Consider the following 16111-nt stretch of genomic DNA (forward strand, 5'->3'; position numbering starts at 1 on the left):
TCCTCTGCTGGCTAAAGACCAAATTTCAGTGCTCAAAGTGACAAACGTTAACCATTAATGATACTTTACATGAATAAAATGCCTTGTCATTTCCCACTGGCTTTCCTATCCTTCACCTCCACTTCTGCCAAATGACTTCCAGCCATCATTCTCAACTCCCTCATGAAGGAGACAAGGCAGGTATTGTCTGAACTTTTCAAATGGGAGCCAGTCACCAGGAGGTTCAGTAACTTGCTCAGCATTTCCCAAAGGATTCTCTAGAAACTGCTTAACTGTTCTACCCTCGGTAGCTATGAGGCTAGTGAAAGGAAACTGATTTTATACCTTCTTTTGCTGTTTAAATTTTTATTTTTCCTCTACTACTTTTGTAATTTAAAAAAAAGAATTCAATTTAAGAACCAAGGAAGGAAGGAAGGAAGGAAGGGAGGGAGGGAGGGGGGAAGGAAGAAGGAATTCATTCTTCTAATATGGTTCCAGGAATACCTTTTGGACCCTGAGCTGGATAAAAGTTTTCCAAAGTTCTTTCAATACATCTTAATAAAAATCAATCCAAAATGTGGTAAGATTAGTTAAAGACTCACTGTGTGGCAGGCACTATTCAAAATTACTTAGATACATTAAATCATTAAGTCCTTGCAACCTCATGAGATAGCTACAACTATTCTCCCCACTTTAGAGATGAGGGCACTGAGGCAGTAGTGTCATGACACTGGGCCAGAGTGGCAGAACCCACATTCATCACCGCCCTCTGCTGCACAGCTCCTGGCTTCTGGACTGTGAGGGAACAAGAACATACATTCCTGTTTGCGGAGCCTCTGCTCTCTTCCCAGGGCCCCGGCTGCCCTCTCTGTCTGAGGCTGATCACACAATCTCTCTCCTGTTGCATGGACAGAGGAGTGCTCTCTGAGAGTCAGCTGCTGCTCATGAGCAGCTCAGAGAAAAACGGAGAAGCACTGAGCATGATGTAGAGGAGAAAATTCTCTGACTCAACCTTAGAAAGAAGGCCCACCCTTCAAAACCTCCGGTTCTCACAATGTGTGCCAGCATGTAAGGGAGGGGAAAGAGATTGTTAAAAGCCACTGTAGGAAGAGTGGACACGCAGGGAGCTAAAGCCTTCTGCCACAGCACACAGACCCGTCCTGGGAATGCTGGGCAGGGCACACAGAGACAGAGCCTGTGCTGCCTGGTGTGGGGATGCTGAACCAGAGGAGGACTGAGGAACGAGGGCAGGCCTGACAGCTCAGGCTCCCCTTAAGCATGAGCCACCAGCCAGAGAAATGACTCCTTCCCGTGGTCCCTGAGCAGTGGACAACTAGCTGCTACTTACTCTGTGTATAAATTCCAGTAGGAAGGCTGGATAATTCAATCTCTACTTCAGTGATGAGGTTCTCCCTCCCAAATTTGATCTTGCCAATCTCCCAAATAAACCCCCACATTGCACAAAATATGGTCTCCATGTGGGCTTCATAATAGCCAGAAGCAAACAGGCAAGGACACATGTCCACAGCCTTTACAGCCAGCTGCTGACTGACTACCCCGTATAGCCCTTCTGCTAGCAGCTTAATGGGACACAGAGATCACATGGTCCTCATTAATCCATAAAATGAGAGATATGAAAGAATGGGGGCCTTTTGGGGTCAAGGGAAAAAACTGTGTGTCATAAGTTAGGAATGCTTCCAAGAGATGTTCAAGTTCAGACCTATAAGGTAGCAACTCACTGGGCTGGGAGACTCTGGCGCATCAGAGTAGAAAAATAAATACCGAGCGAGCATTCCCCACAAGCAGGGTACTGCCTTAGGCCAACTAGGTAGCGCTCAGGTATGGCCTTCTCAATGACAAAATAGGTATCATAAATAAAAATATGGGAGTGGCAGAGGGAAGCTGCTAAATGTCTGGTACAGAGAGATGCTAGTCATTCAGGAAAGGCACCATCCCCTCGACAGGCTGGGTGGTTGGGGAAGGCCTCACAGAGAAGGCCACTTGACACAACCCTTAAAGCAAAGAGAATTTTTCTAGACCTATGCTCTCCAAATCACTTTAAAATTGCTTTAAAAAGTAGAGATCCCTGAATCCCACCCCAGATCTACTGAATCTAAGAATGTTATCCTGGAAGCACTATTCTTTAAAAAAAATTACTGTTATGGCAAATTTAAAACATACATTAAAGAAGACAGAACAGTGACCCCCAGCATCAGCAATCATCAACTCACGGCCACTCTTTCCTCCCCTATAGCCTTATCTCTTTCTCTCCTCCAGTATTAGGGAACCTACATAGTTTTTAAACCAGAGACTCTGAGGCAGTGAGACCATGGGTGCCAACTGAGGACTACTCACTGATCAAGACGCAGATTAGGAGCAAGGGAGTTTCGGGACAGTGGGGACAAAGGCTCAGGGCAATGAAAGAAAATGGTATTGGGGGAAAATAGCAAATTATCTGGAGTACCTAGAGGGTGGGAGACACAGGAGAATGGCGATAAGGTTCAAACGGTCATTGGGGCAACCAGGGCCCTCTCAGCACATGTGGTATCTCTGTGAGAAACGCAAAAAGCATCTCCACTGGGTAGGAAAAGCCAGCCATGCACACAGAGTGGGTCAGGATGCCATCTGCCCTCCAGCCTGTGCCCTTCACTCCCCGGCCACCGTGCTGCACCTCCGAGCTGAGCACAGCAAACCCCAGAGGAAGGGCAGGAGGGAGCTTGCAGGCCAGCAAAGGGGACTATCTTATAGGGGCTGAAGGATGCTAAGAAGGGAAGGAAGCATGTGACAATCAGCCCATGCTCTGAAATAATACTGGGCAGCAGTGGAGGGCAAGGGGGTTAGACAGGAGGGCAGAAACCGAGAGGCAGTGAGTGAGTCAGGCCAGTACACTTCTGCAAACTAGCCAGGGAAAAAGGAAGAAGGCCTTGAAGGGCAGGACTTGGCAGTGAGGTCTGATAGAGAGAGAGAGAGATCTTGTTTGGGGTTCTGGGGAGAACTGGACACTGGATACAGCGATGTGGGTGTCGCTGGCAGCCAAGAGTCAGCTGAAGGCACACAAATGTTCAGATTGCTCAGTGAGAGTGCTTAGAGTAAGAATGCAGAGGGACGAAGGACCTGGGAAAACCAGCATTTAAAGAATGGGGATGAAGGGAGAGGGAGCGAGGGGAGGTATTAGAGAAATTGACAAGAAATGGTCAGGGAGATGGGAGGGAAGGAGAGAGTATGACTCATAGAATTAAAAGAACAAAAGTGTTCACAGGTGTGGTGAGAGGAAAGCATCTATTTAGAGAAATAGAAAGGAGAAGCAAATTGGAAATGTAAGGGAAAGTCAAGTTTCGGAGCACGTGGGATGACTAGGCAGTCTGGACTCAGACTTGCATGAGCTCATGGTGCACAGCACAGGCTTTTTGGTCAGCCAGGAAGTCTTCCGAGGTTGGACACTTGGCAGGTACGGCCTTAGGCAAATCATGTGGCAGTCTCTGCATTCCTGCCAGTACCTGCGATGGTTACACCCACTCCAACAGGGGTGGTATGGGGATGACATCTCAGAGAATGACAGTTCTCCTTCTTGTCACTGGCACCTAACAATGCCCTGCCTTGTGTTGGGGTGATCTTTTTTCATATCTAACTCCTGTATCTCTAATTAGCTCGTAAGCAGCTTTGGGGTCAGAGATTAAGTTTTTAAACTCTTTGAAGTCAATGGTCATCTGTTAACTATTTACTATGTGCAAGGCAAGAAGAGCATGTAAAATAGGAAGATTGAAGGGTTAAAAAAGAAGAAATGTCCCTTAAGAGAGTTTGTAACATACTGAAGGATCCCCATGGATGGCTAACCCTAATGCAAAAGAAGAGTGGTAGGCACTGCAATAGTCTCAAATCACCATTCATCCCCAAATTGCAAATGAGTGTGGAGGATGGAGACACTCACTCTGGTGGGTGGGACCAGGCTTTACGCAGGCAGGCAGCATTGAGTGAGGCTTCTGGGCTCAACAGAGAAAGTGGAGAGGAGGGCATAAGCACAGGGAAGTTGGGAATTGACAGGTGAGTTTGAGGAAAGCTAAGAACCATGGTGGGTTCAAAATAAGGCACTGTGGGAAGTGAGGAGAGAAAGGTGTATTGGGTCCTGGTGGACACAACCTTAGGCGACCCCCAGTGAGTTAAGCTCTGCTATAACCCTATAATCCCCTCCCCATGAATATGGTGGAATCTGTGACTTACCTCCAACGAAAAGAATGTGGAAAAGGGGATGTGACATCACTATTGTGATTGTGATGTTTCAGGGCAAAGGGATTTTGCAGATAAAATTAACGTCCCTAATCATTTGATTTTGAGTTAAAGGGGAGATTGTCTTGGATTGGCCAGATTTCATCAAGTGATCCCTTTAAAGGTGGGGGGGTGTTCATATGTTCACTGGCATCAGAGACTCAAAGCAGGAAAGACTTTCTCTCCTGCTGCGTTGAAGAAGCAAGTCACATGAGTTTGACAGCTGCAAGGAAATAATTCTGCCCACAATCACATGAGCTTGAAAGAAGACTCCCCATTTCAGAGAAGAATGCAGGCTGGCTGACACCTCAATTACAGCAGAGACCCTGAGCAGAAGGCCCAGGTACTCCTAACCCACGGAAACTATGAGGTAATAAATGGGTGTTGTAAGCCGCTAAGTGCAATAGGACAAATGCATGGCCATGAATAGCTGGCTAAAAGGTATGAGCTTTATTGTGCAGACCACAGGAGCAAGAGACTATTTTTGAGCAGAAAGACACATAACTTTAGGAAGCTAAGAGATGTCAGTAGGAAGGGAAGCCTAGGGTGGGGGGCAGTTAGAACCCCTTGAAGGTCATTTAGTCAGGGGACTGTTCCCAGAAGCAGGTCAGTAAAGTTCAGGTGAGTGACTAAGTGCTGGCTTTAACCAAGTCAGCTATTCTTCTACCTAATCAACTGAAAAAAAAAAAAAAAAGAGGACGCAAAAATCAAGTAAAGAAATTGACAGTCATTGAAAAAACCTTAAGGAACTTTAGTGTCCTTGTTGCTAATTATAAATATTTACTCCTTCCAGAATTCCTGACCTCACAGAAAAGTCTGCGTAAATAGTTCTGTTCCCTTACTGGAAAATCTGCGTGTGTGTGTGTGTGTGTGTGTGTGTGTGTGTGTTCATTCTATGTTTTCTTGGAAGGGGGACAGGGCAGTAATAAGGGACTGGATGATCTGCAAAGAGTCACTTCCTGTTGGATATTGTCTAGTTCCTTTCCTTTCCTCCTCCCCAAATCATAAACCCTGAGACCCCCAGGCAACTCCTCCTTCCCTGATTCTATCTGCTGGAGACAACGAGGCCAAACAAACTCAGGAAGTGGCAAGAGGCTGGGAAGGGGAGGAAGTTCATGGCACAGGAGGAAAAAGTAAAGAGAATGGCCTGATGGTAAAGGAAGAGGGCGGGACAGAGAGAAGTGAAGTCGCCCCAAGGTCGCTCGGCGCCAAGTCTTTAAAATGTTGTGCTTGGGCTTTCAATCAAAACTGGCACAAACAGTGGGTCAGATCTCCTGGGGCCACTCAAATGTTAACATTCACAGTGATAAACAGCCCCCAGAAAAGTCCTCTGTGGGCAAATTGGAACAAACAACTAAGCTAACATGGGTTGCTAAGAGACCGACTGGGCAGGAGCCAGCGCTGGTTCAGTGTCTGGAGAACTCCCCACTGTTTCACTTCCGGGGAAGAGGAGAAGAGCTACCTGTAGATGACCCCATGCTGGTGGAGGAACATGAGCGCTGACGTAACCTCTGCAGCGTAGAACCGGGAACGAGGCTCGTCGAATTTTCGGGAGCGCTGAATCTGGAACATGAGGTCTCCACCATTTACATACTCCATGACAAAAAAGAGGCGGTCCTGAAAGGGGAGGAGAATATGTCACTGAGCTAATGAGAGAAGATGAGTAAGTGCAGCACATGAATTAGGGTATAAGGCATTATTCTAAAACCTCTTTCACTCTTACTTTTACAGATGTTAGCTTAGTCGTGTGGAAGAAGCCCAAAATTGACAGAGAAGAGACCTGGGTCTTTGATTTGTCACCACCTGCAAGCAGTCTCTGTTCCTTCGGAGGCTCCAGTTAACTTTATACCTGGTGGGTTAAATAGCGACTTGCCCAAAGATATTCATGTCCTAATCGCTTAACATGTCAATGTTATGTCAGATGGCAAAAAGGGACTTCCCAGATGTGGTGAGTGAAGGATCTTGAGATGGGGAGATTATCCTGAACCACTGGGTGGGCGCTAAATGCAGTCACAAGTGCCCTTGTTAGAGGGAAATGGGAAGATTTGAGAAGGTCATGTGCCCTTGGAGGCAGAGACTGCAGTGAGGTAGCCACAAGCCAAAGAACGTGGTGGCCACCGGCAGCTGGAGAAAGCACAGAAGGGCTCTCCCCTAGGGCCTCTGGATGGAGCACTGCTCAGCTGACACTTTGATTGTTTGATTTGGGCCCAGTGACACTGGTTTCACACTTGTGGCCTCCAGGAGTATGAGAGAGTATTTTCCTAATGTTTTAAGCCACCAAGTTTGTGGTAATCTGTTAAGGCAGTCCTAGGGAACTCATACAAAGCCATGCGGACTAATGAGGTTGTGAGGGCCCTTTGCTGTGAGGGCCACTTTTCACTTTGGAGGATGTGCCTTCTGGGAATCTCCCCTTAGCATGCTTCCTATGGATTCTTTCCTCAAGGCAGCATTCAGAAGGGCCAATGGCCACACTATCAGAGCAGGGCCTTCTCATCTGCAATCCATGATACTGATGATACTCTCTTCTGTCGTTTCTTGACTACTGTTTTCTAAGCCCACAGAGTGTGGGGTGCTGTGTTAGGCAGGATGCAAAGAATTACAAGCCAGCACTGTCCTTGTGGTGGGCATATGATCTGGGGGCAGAGATGGGAAATGGGCAGAATGATGAAAACAAAAAAGAAGCAAAGTACCTTAAAGACATTGGATACTAACGGGGTTAGGAGAAAGGGGAACACTTGGATCAGAGTGGGGGGAGAGGCTGGAGGAGTCTGGGTGGGGCTAGGCCCTGAGAGGATGAGAGGGTGGGGGGAGGAATGAACCAATGTGGAGATGTGGGAACAGAATGAGGATGCTCAGGGACCGGTACACTGACCAAATCAGTTGTGGGAGGAGGATTCATGGGCAAAGGGGAACAGTGACGTTTGCAAGGCCAGAGTAGCACAGTACATTCTGAACACAGAGATAAAATCTAAGTGAAGATCCCAGGAGGATGGTAGCATACTGTTTTCAATCAAAATTAGTAGACTCATTTCCATTAAGACTAGGAAAAACCACAATTCATAAGGCAGTTCCGACAGCATACCTACTTTATTATTGGCATCTCTTTGCAAATAAGTCCATTGTTAAGAATTGGTACAAAGTCAGATTGCTTTCTCTTTCTCCACAATCTCCAGAATTATTCAAGCTTTACTGGTATTCACAAAGGGCCTGTGGTATAGCTTCTTTCCACTTATCTTGTGCTTCCCCTTCAAGCCTTGCCTTGCCTTCTCCCCATAGTACAATTTTGTTCTTAAAAGTGAAAAGGCTTCTTTGCCAACTATTCATTTTATCATCCATTCCCCCCTTCAAATTTTCATTTCAAAATCCAATGCTCAGGCTGGCCCCAGCCCAATGAAACCAAAATTTCTGAGGGTGTGACTCAGGCATCAGTAGTTTTCAAAGCTCCCCATGTGATTCTAATGTGCAAGGCAGGGTTGAGAAACACTCTTCCATCTGGTTTCTGCCAAGGTGTTTTACATCTGTGACGTATATGGACTATAAGTTATTTGAATTTTCCTTTTTTTCAAGGATCCCCCAGGAACCCTGGTTGTCAGATTTGTGTATCAGAATCACATGGAGGCTTGTGAGAACATGAATTCCTGCTCCCTGCCTCCTGTTCCCTCCAGGGTTTCTGATTCAGAAGATCTAGGGTAGAGCCAGAGACTTTGCATCTCTAACAAGTTCCCAAGTGGTGGTGACGCTGCCTGTCTGCAGAGCCCCTCTGAGAACCACTGCCCTCGAGCACTCCGGGCGAGCCTTTCACATGGCAAGGATGTCTGTATCATGCATTCAGCACTGTCCTAATCTAGCTGAACCTAATCACACTATCACAAATAGCTGCTACAATGTCATTCCATGGCCACCAACTTGGACTTGAGCTTCAGCAACAATAGAGTATTTCCTTGGCTGTGTTTGAAAGAATCCAAATATCTAAAGAGGAAAAGCCTCCCCTCTCCACTCCCCTTCCTGGTTATTTTGTATTCTCCCAAAACTAGACACACAGCATTTAAGGACAGGGGCTGTGGAATGAAGTGGTGGAGCTCCCACCAGATTTTACTTCTTGGCGGTGTGAACTCAGGCAGATGACTTCATCTCTCTGTGCTTAGTTTTCTCAGCTATAAAAATGAAGATAATAATAGAACCTGCCTTACAGACTTCTTAGGATTAAATTATATGTTAAAATGCCTGTCTCATAATCAGTGCTCCATAACATTGTCTATTACTATTGTTACTGACAGTATTGTGGCTATTATTATTATTACCAAGTTTTCATTTTTCCTGTCCTTTCAGCAGCATTTTTCCCAGACTGGTTCCTCTTCCAACAAAAACTTGTTTCCCTCAGCTTTCAGGCTGGGTCTTTCTCTGTTTCTGGCAGGGTATTTTTTTTTTTTTTTTTTTGCCTCCTCTTAAAGTCTCTTCTCCCCAGCCTTTAGAGGTCAGAATGCCACAGGCTGGTTTCTAGGCCCTCCCCCTTCCTTACTCTGCACTCGCGGAGTGATCTCATCCACACCCGGGGTTTAATGACTCACAAATGTCTACTTGCATCCCAGGCCTCTCCTCCAAGCTGCAAACCCATTTACCCAACTGCATTTCTGACATCCCTCTAGGCATCTCAAAGGCACTCAAACCCAGTATGTTCACAAGTGACTTCATAATCTTGCCCCAGTAAACGGGTCCTTATCCAGAGTGCTTGTCTCAGGGCAGAGCTCAACCATTCAGTCAACTGTGCAAGTCAGAAACCTGAAAGTCATTATGAATACCTCCCTCTCCGCCATCCATCACATCCATCGCCAAGGCCTGTTGCCTTTACTACTGTATCTCTGTACTTAATATTCTTGGACCTGTTACATTTGTCTACTTTTTATTTTTGCTACTTCATGGCCACTATTCTGGCCTAAGCAATTATCATCTTTTGTCTAGATTCTTACAAGTGCCTTCTTACCAATACTCTCACCCTGACCCCAGCCCCTCACCCAATGCTGATCCCTCTATAGGCAGAGTTATTCTGATGACAGCCCATCTTTCCTCCTCTCATTCTATTAATTCTTTTAAAGGTTTCCCATTACTCTTAGAATAAAGAGAAAACTCAATATGCCTTATGGCCTATATGGCCTATCTCTTTTTCTGATCATCTCTCTTCCACTGTCCCAACAGCAAATTCTCTCCTGTCACAGGGCCTTTGCTCATGCTGGTCCCTCTGCTGGTAATGTTGTCCCTCTCCCTTCACCTGGATAATCAATCCCTCCTCACCCTTCAGATTTCAGTGCAGCCATCTTTTCTTCTAGGAAGCTGTCCCTGACTTCTCTGACGAGGTCAAATCCCCCTCTTGGGTGCTAAGTGCTCCACTGTAACACTCAGCAGAGTGGAGGATTTATTTGTATAACTGATTTAAGGCCTTCCCCCCCACTAGTCCATATGCTTCAAGAGGACAGGAACTGTTAGTAATTCTGCCTTGTTTGCAGGAAATTAGTCCAACCCAGAAGAAATGCTACTATAATTTCCTTTAAAAATAATCATCATGCAGGTAGAAGAACTAAAAACAGGGCAATAAGAGAGGAATAGAACCAAAGAGTGCTCTGATATTGTGTCTGCAAATTCTTCTTGCTTAGGGAGCTAAAGATAAGTCAGCCTGCTGCAGCGAGCCTCCATCCTGTGCAGTCCAGAGATGAGTGCCCACTCTACCCATCTCACCCTCAGAGGGTCTGCCTGTATCAGCACCCAGTGTTCACTTACAGCTTTGAGCAGTTCTTTTGTCCTGTGGACAGATGTCTTCACCTCCCAGTGAGATGCTCAGCTACTTGAGGAATATACCCTGTTCTTCCTAGCAACCTCCATCGCCACTAACTCTGAGCTCTGTAGCTAAGGAGGCACTCAATAAAAACCTACTCATCCCATATCCACTCTGTGTGAGCATCACGAGGGAGGGATTTTTGTCAGTTAATTCCTTACTGTATCCCCAGTAACTAAAAGTGAGCCTGGCACACAGTGGTTTCCTAGCACATCGTTGTCAAATGCGTGAGTTCTTGGATATCCACCATGGACAAGGCTCTAGCTGATGGAAATTCAATAGTATAACAGAGTTGGTTTCCCTGTGTTACTTCTATTTGTTAACCTCACCTTGAGTTATTCTAACTTAAGCCCATTTTGAACTCAGTTTTAACCTGATTTCTACTCAATACAACTCAGTGTGCACAGCCCCAAAGAAAGCATAATCAACTCTTTTTACAAAGGCAGGCCCTTTTTTAAAGCAAGGTAAGTTTTTCGCTCTCCCCCGCCTCCATTCAGTGAGTTTGGATTGTTTATGACCTCTACACCTAACACATTTAAGAAGCATGTTTTGATGTAGAGTGAGAACCTCAAGTCATTCTGGGAACTCCTTAATTACATAAACTGAAATCAAAAGAAAGCTGGCAAACCCAGCGGCTACTCATTAATCCCCTCTTGGCATCAGTAGAAAACAAAACAAAAAACCAACTTCCTGGTAAAGTAAGCAAATATGTTTTCTGAGGTCATCAAAGATTTTAAAAGCCTTATTCCTCCTTCTCCTCCCTTAATCTCACCTAAAAAGTTATGGTCTCATGACAGCAAGTAAAATAATAAAATTAGTAAAGAGATTATATGTCATGGCCATTTAGGGTAAGAATAGTTAATAAGGACCTACAAGCCGGAAGGGCCACACCATGTGTTTGAGATCCCCACTGGGCTCCATTTTCCCAGAGCACTAACGCTCCCTGCCTTTGAAGGGAAGACTAGGCCTGCCCTGTTCACCCTTCAAGATGTGACGGATAGCCAGGGGCTTCCTCTGCTGCACGGCATGGCCTGCTAGTTGGGTTTGTTTAGACACACATTCTCCATCTTTTGTTAGCTGTTTATATATGCAAAGATTCTATCGCTTTAGAGTCAATTTCACATGCATGTCCAACAAAAGACTGGACTCAGAACGGCCGGCCTTTGATGTACCCAAGACAGGATGAACGATTTCTCCAATGTACCATTGCAGCGGATCACGGGTCCTCACTTCACACTCTGCATCATCTCCTTTTCCCCTCCACGTCTGCACCACTTAATCTGTCAATTCACCAGGTCTTTCCTGAGTGCCCTGGGTAGATGCGTGGGGGATATGGAAGATGATATAAGCCATGCTTTTGATTTATGGAAACTAGGAATTGAACACAGGAAACCATAGAAAGCATCACAAAATGTTCTATATTATTATGTGCTCAAGTCTCCTTATTAAATCAGATTGTGAAACCTATGTATCTAGATCATTATCTTCTTAGCTTCCCTAGAGAATAAACTGCCTGTCATCCAGGTCTTAGCACTTATATAAGATTATAAGAAAATGGTAAGAAAATCCTTTCTGTATTTTATTCTCCATAATGCAACTGGTGTTGATAGAACTGGCCATTGCTATAGGAACTGGTTGAGGGAGTCTGAATTAGGGTTAGGAGGTGAGGAAGAGAAGGCCTGGCAGTTAAAAGCATAAATGACCACTGCATGTGGGGGTGAGGGGGGTGTGAAGGGGCCAGTGAAAAAGCTGACGGTCACAGGAAACAGCGCCCGCAAACCCTGGATTCAGGGCGCAAGGGGGCAGACTGGGTGCTGGTGGGCCAGAGGAGGCAGTTCGGAACACAGGTGGCAAGGAAAGAGCCCTAGACATCTTTTGAGTTGTAAAATGGCACACTTAAAGCAGAACTGCTCTGGAAGCAGAGTTCTCAAAGGGCTGGAAGAAGGAGACTGAAGTCACTCCATCCTTTTCCTATTTCCACTATCCCAAATGCTTCATTATCTTTGGAAAAGAAGAAAGCGGCAACCCTCCCTTCCTCTCCGTCACGCTTCCTAGGGAGAACCAAAGGAAAGGGTCAACTGCTTTGGGACAGTTTGCCAAATCAATCTTATTTTGCCACACAGAAAGCACCCCCGTTACCAGGACAGCCTGGAACAGTCAACAGTGAGTGGGACCCCCCGGGCTCTTGAGCCGGAACACGCGCGGTGAGAACCCTGGGCACAGCCTTCTGTGGTCGCTGTCACAGGCTGACCAACTACCTGTTGTTGAAAGGGGACATGTAGTTAATAAAAATAGAGGATCTTTCTCCTTCCTGGAGATTTACCTGTCAATTAATAGGGAAGGACAGTGTCATTTGAGTAATGACTAGGATTAGTGATGTGTATTTTCCTATGTAGTAACAATAACAATCATCACCCCCGTAATGTTTAAAAAAATCATTTTCACACATTTTCAGCCCGTCTCCTCATAGGTCTTCTCCTCTTTTCAACTCATTGTTCAAGGCTTCTTTACTCAATTGTAATGACCTTGCCGTGGTCTTCCCCAAAGTCACATTCATCTCAGCCGAGTCCCTCCGGCAGTGGCCGACTCTATTAACACCAATGGTAGTATGGAAAATATAGAATGGCTTTTCACAATGGCTGTTTCTTACATTAATCTTTGATAAGCCATAGAGGGTAGGGTCCACCCTACTTTGCGTAAAAGAGGAGTTGCTCATTTTCTTGTGGGAAAGCCTTCCCATAATCAGAACTGGCCAAATAGTAAGAAATTCACATGACAGTCTATTGGTTGAAAAGGTATAAACTTCATTTATGTGCATTTGATATTTGCTTCTAACTGCTTAAAATTATGATTATTTGACTTACACAGGATGCCCCAAGTTTAAAGTGACCTAAAACTGTACCAAACCAACTCACCCAAAAAACGAGAGCTGCCTTCAGTCTAGGAACAATGTCAAGTTACTGCCAACCTGCCCCATGTATTTCATCTGTGTGTAAAACGGGCAAGGGGAAGAGTTTTGGTTCAATACATCAGAGAACACTTCCTTTTTATAGGAGCCATCAGAATCTTTGGAGAAAGAAGTTTCTATCCTGTGATATAACAGTACCTGTGGAACTGTTACATCTCAGAATGCTGCCCATGAGAGTGATCTACCATGAATAAAGCCGCATCTCGAGTTAAGCAGGAACAATGGCTTGTCATTAGTTTCCTTTCTGAAAATGATAAAATCAAGACACTTTGGATGGGGAACATGGCCATAAAAAGTGCAGTGGTGTGGGTTTGCTGGGACTCCTTTTACTCCACGGCATCATCAGAGCGTCAGTGCCTGTACCTCAGTGTCACCTAGAGCATCGCTTCCTCCTGGTTTCACCCACCGGCTGCTTTTTCCACTGAATGCCACCCCTGGGGTATGGCATCAGACTACCACTCTCTGTCCCTAGCTGTTGACCCAGACTCCAAGAAAGCAGCAAGGTGTCAGGAATCCAACCCCTCAACTCTTTGCCCATCTCAGCAACCTGGTCATCTTGCAGAGATTTCATGCTCTGTGATGTACCCATTGTCCACCTAGAATTTGGTCTGCCCTTTAGGGCAAGGTAGCAACATAGACCAAGTCTGTCTTAGATGATACCAGAGATAGTTTAAACAGAAAGAAAATATCGGTCGCTCATTGGAGGCCACTGTCACCAGTAGTCTGCTGTTTGAAGCTTAAGTTAAGGACCTATGGAATGTTCCTTGTTAAGTGTTTTTAAGCATAGAAATAAAAGTATTCTTGTTTTAATCCCATTTCCCCAACCCAGCCATGGCATATATGACAGTCTTGTCCTTTTCTAACTAACACTCCTTCCATGAACTCAGGCTGTTCATCCCAATCCTGTGTGTGATTGCTTCAAATTCTGATTGTTTCCCATGCACACGCCTGCTGTGTTCCAGCAGGACACAATGCTCAATAGCTGGGGCTCAGGACATCCCTTTCTTGTGTGTCCCACCTCATCCAGCTTAGTGCGTGGGTAGCTCAGAAAAGAACTAGACGAGTCTCTCTGGTCTCCAGCTCAGATGCTAGAGATCCCCCGCACAGAACTGAAGTAGCCATGAGGCCACTCCTCTGATTCTAGAACCTCAGATGTCACCTCATTGTTTCCTGTGTCCAACACAAAAAGAAGTACCTACAGAGGTCAAACTTGAGGCCTGAATTCCAGGAGGCTCAGGCACCTACTGGTGTTGTAAATGGAGCCCATGGTCTTGGGGTAGATCACTCACTCCTTGAACAACGTTATTGCTGTTACCTCTACTGTTCTTGCTATTTGTTCTTTGTTTTTTGTTTCTTTGCTTGCTTAATTCTATTTAGAAAAAAATCCTGCACACCAATCACAGATTAGAATGTGACCCACCTTGATATTAAAATGACCAGTCTATTCAGTGAAAAGCAATCAAGGATACTTTTTTCAATCTTGTGTATATAAAACAACTGACCAGTTAATTGGAGCTGTTCACTTTACAATCGGCTGTCACCATCACAATAGTTCCTCTTTTCTTTTCTTTCCAAAGAATATGCAAAGTTCTTGTGACAGTTTTAAAGATAAGCAAATACCAGGTAGCTGAGCCTAAACAGAGAAGATACATCAACATTTCCCTTTAATTGTGGGAAGGAAACATTAAACCTGTTTAGATAGAAACACAGCTGACCCTTGAACAAGGCAGGGGTTAGGGACATCTACACCCTGCATAGTTGATAATCTGAGTAAAACTTTTGACTCCTCAGAGCTTAACTACTAAAGCCTACTGTTGACAAGGAGCCTTATGGATAACATAAATAGTTAATTAACACATATTTGGTATGTTAGATGTATCACATACTGTATGTTTACTATAAAATAAGCTAGAGAAATTTTTTTTCAAATTGTTGCAAATCTCCAATAACTTTCCAATATATTTATTGAAAAAAAAATCTGCGTATAAGTGGACCCATGCAATTCAAATCCATGTCGTTCAAGTGTCCATGTTGTTTAGGTTGATCACACCATACAGAGATGAAAGAAAAGCTCTGCCCCCTCACACCCCTCGGGTGACCCTGGAGAGCAGCTGGAGTTGATCCTATGTACAAGGAACAATGATGTGGTGAGAGAATCTGTTTAGACCAGATAATACGCACACACTGTGGTCTATGTAGCAATTACCTGGTATTCAATAAAACTTTATTTCTCCAGTTGGAATACTGGAAGCCATATCTCTTTGACTCACTAGGAACAGGGACATGGTGGATAAGTTAAGTCAATGATGATTTCCCTTTCTGCTCTGCTCCAGTTTTCCTGTCTACACCAGTCTGGACCCTTAGTTTTTCTCACAACACTTTTTAGTAGAAGCAGGGCACCGAAGGCAACAGTTCCTGTAGCTCCTCTTGGACTCTGCTGGTCAGACCACATGGTCAGAGGGGTGTCTGACTCTGGGCATCGTATGTGACACTGAGAAACTAAAGTTTGTCCCAAGGAAGGTAAACAGAAGGTGAGGAGAAGCTGGGACCTACAGGGAGCAGCTGAAGGAAGTGGCAGCAGTCAGCCTCAATAAATTCACTTAGAGGATGCCGACAAGTCTGAACTGAATGAATGAATGAATGAACAAAGGAATTAGCTCTCAAACAAAGGCACAAACTGAAGAGGAAGTCTTAGAACATCTGGAGGGTTGCCATGTTGGTCATTACTAGAAGGAGTGACCCATTGGTGAATTCAGTCTGTGTTACTGCAGAGGGCCCAGCTAAGACCGACAGGTAGAAGACACAGTGAGGCCTCTAAGAAAGACTTCTGAGAACTCCAACCCTCTGTCTGACATTAGAACCTGCTCCTTTGTTCTGCAGTGATTTTCTTCCAGCCTGAAGATGCTAGCCTTGGCTAGATAATCATTTTGCAGGGCTTTTAACAGAAACCTTTGTTCACTGAGGGAATGGACCAGATGAGCTGGCCGGGCAGCAGAGTCCCTTGGGAACACACAGATTTCCAGGCCTCTCCATCAGAGCTTCTAACTCTGGAGGAGCCCTGGGAATGTTCTTTT

The 16111-nt window shown here is 45.2% G+C and overlaps 1 protein-coding gene and 1 long non-coding RNA gene across 4 annotated transcripts in view; one reads left to right on the top strand and one right to left on the bottom strand.

The window, feature by feature from the left end:
- Positions 1 to 16111, bottom strand: part of PRKCE (protein kinase C epsilon) — a 497134-nt gene that overhangs the window by 75688 nt on the left and 405335 nt on the right. For all 3 annotated transcript variants that reach the window (XM_036925881.2, XM_036925883.2, XM_036925882.2), the window contains exon 11: positions 5705 to 5859. In XM_036925881.2, the coding sequence (XP_036781776.1) occupies positions 5705 to 5859 (155 nt within the window). The remainder of the gene's footprint in view (positions 1 to 5704; positions 5860 to 16111) is intronic.
- LOC130682597 (uncharacterized) lies at positions 4382 to 13357 on the top strand. Its single transcript, XR_008995853.1, has 3 exons — positions 4382 to 4612; positions 5974 to 6094; positions 13123 to 13357. It is a non-coding gene; the product is annotated as an uncharacterized LOC130682597 (long non-coding RNA).

The sequence above is a fragment of the Manis pentadactyla genome, chromosome 2 (assembly GCF_030020395.1).
Source record: "Manis pentadactyla isolate mManPen7 chromosome 2, mManPen7.hap1, whole genome shotgun sequence".
Taxonomy (NCBI): Eukaryota; Metazoa; Chordata; class Mammalia; order Pholidota; family Manidae; genus Manis; species Manis pentadactyla.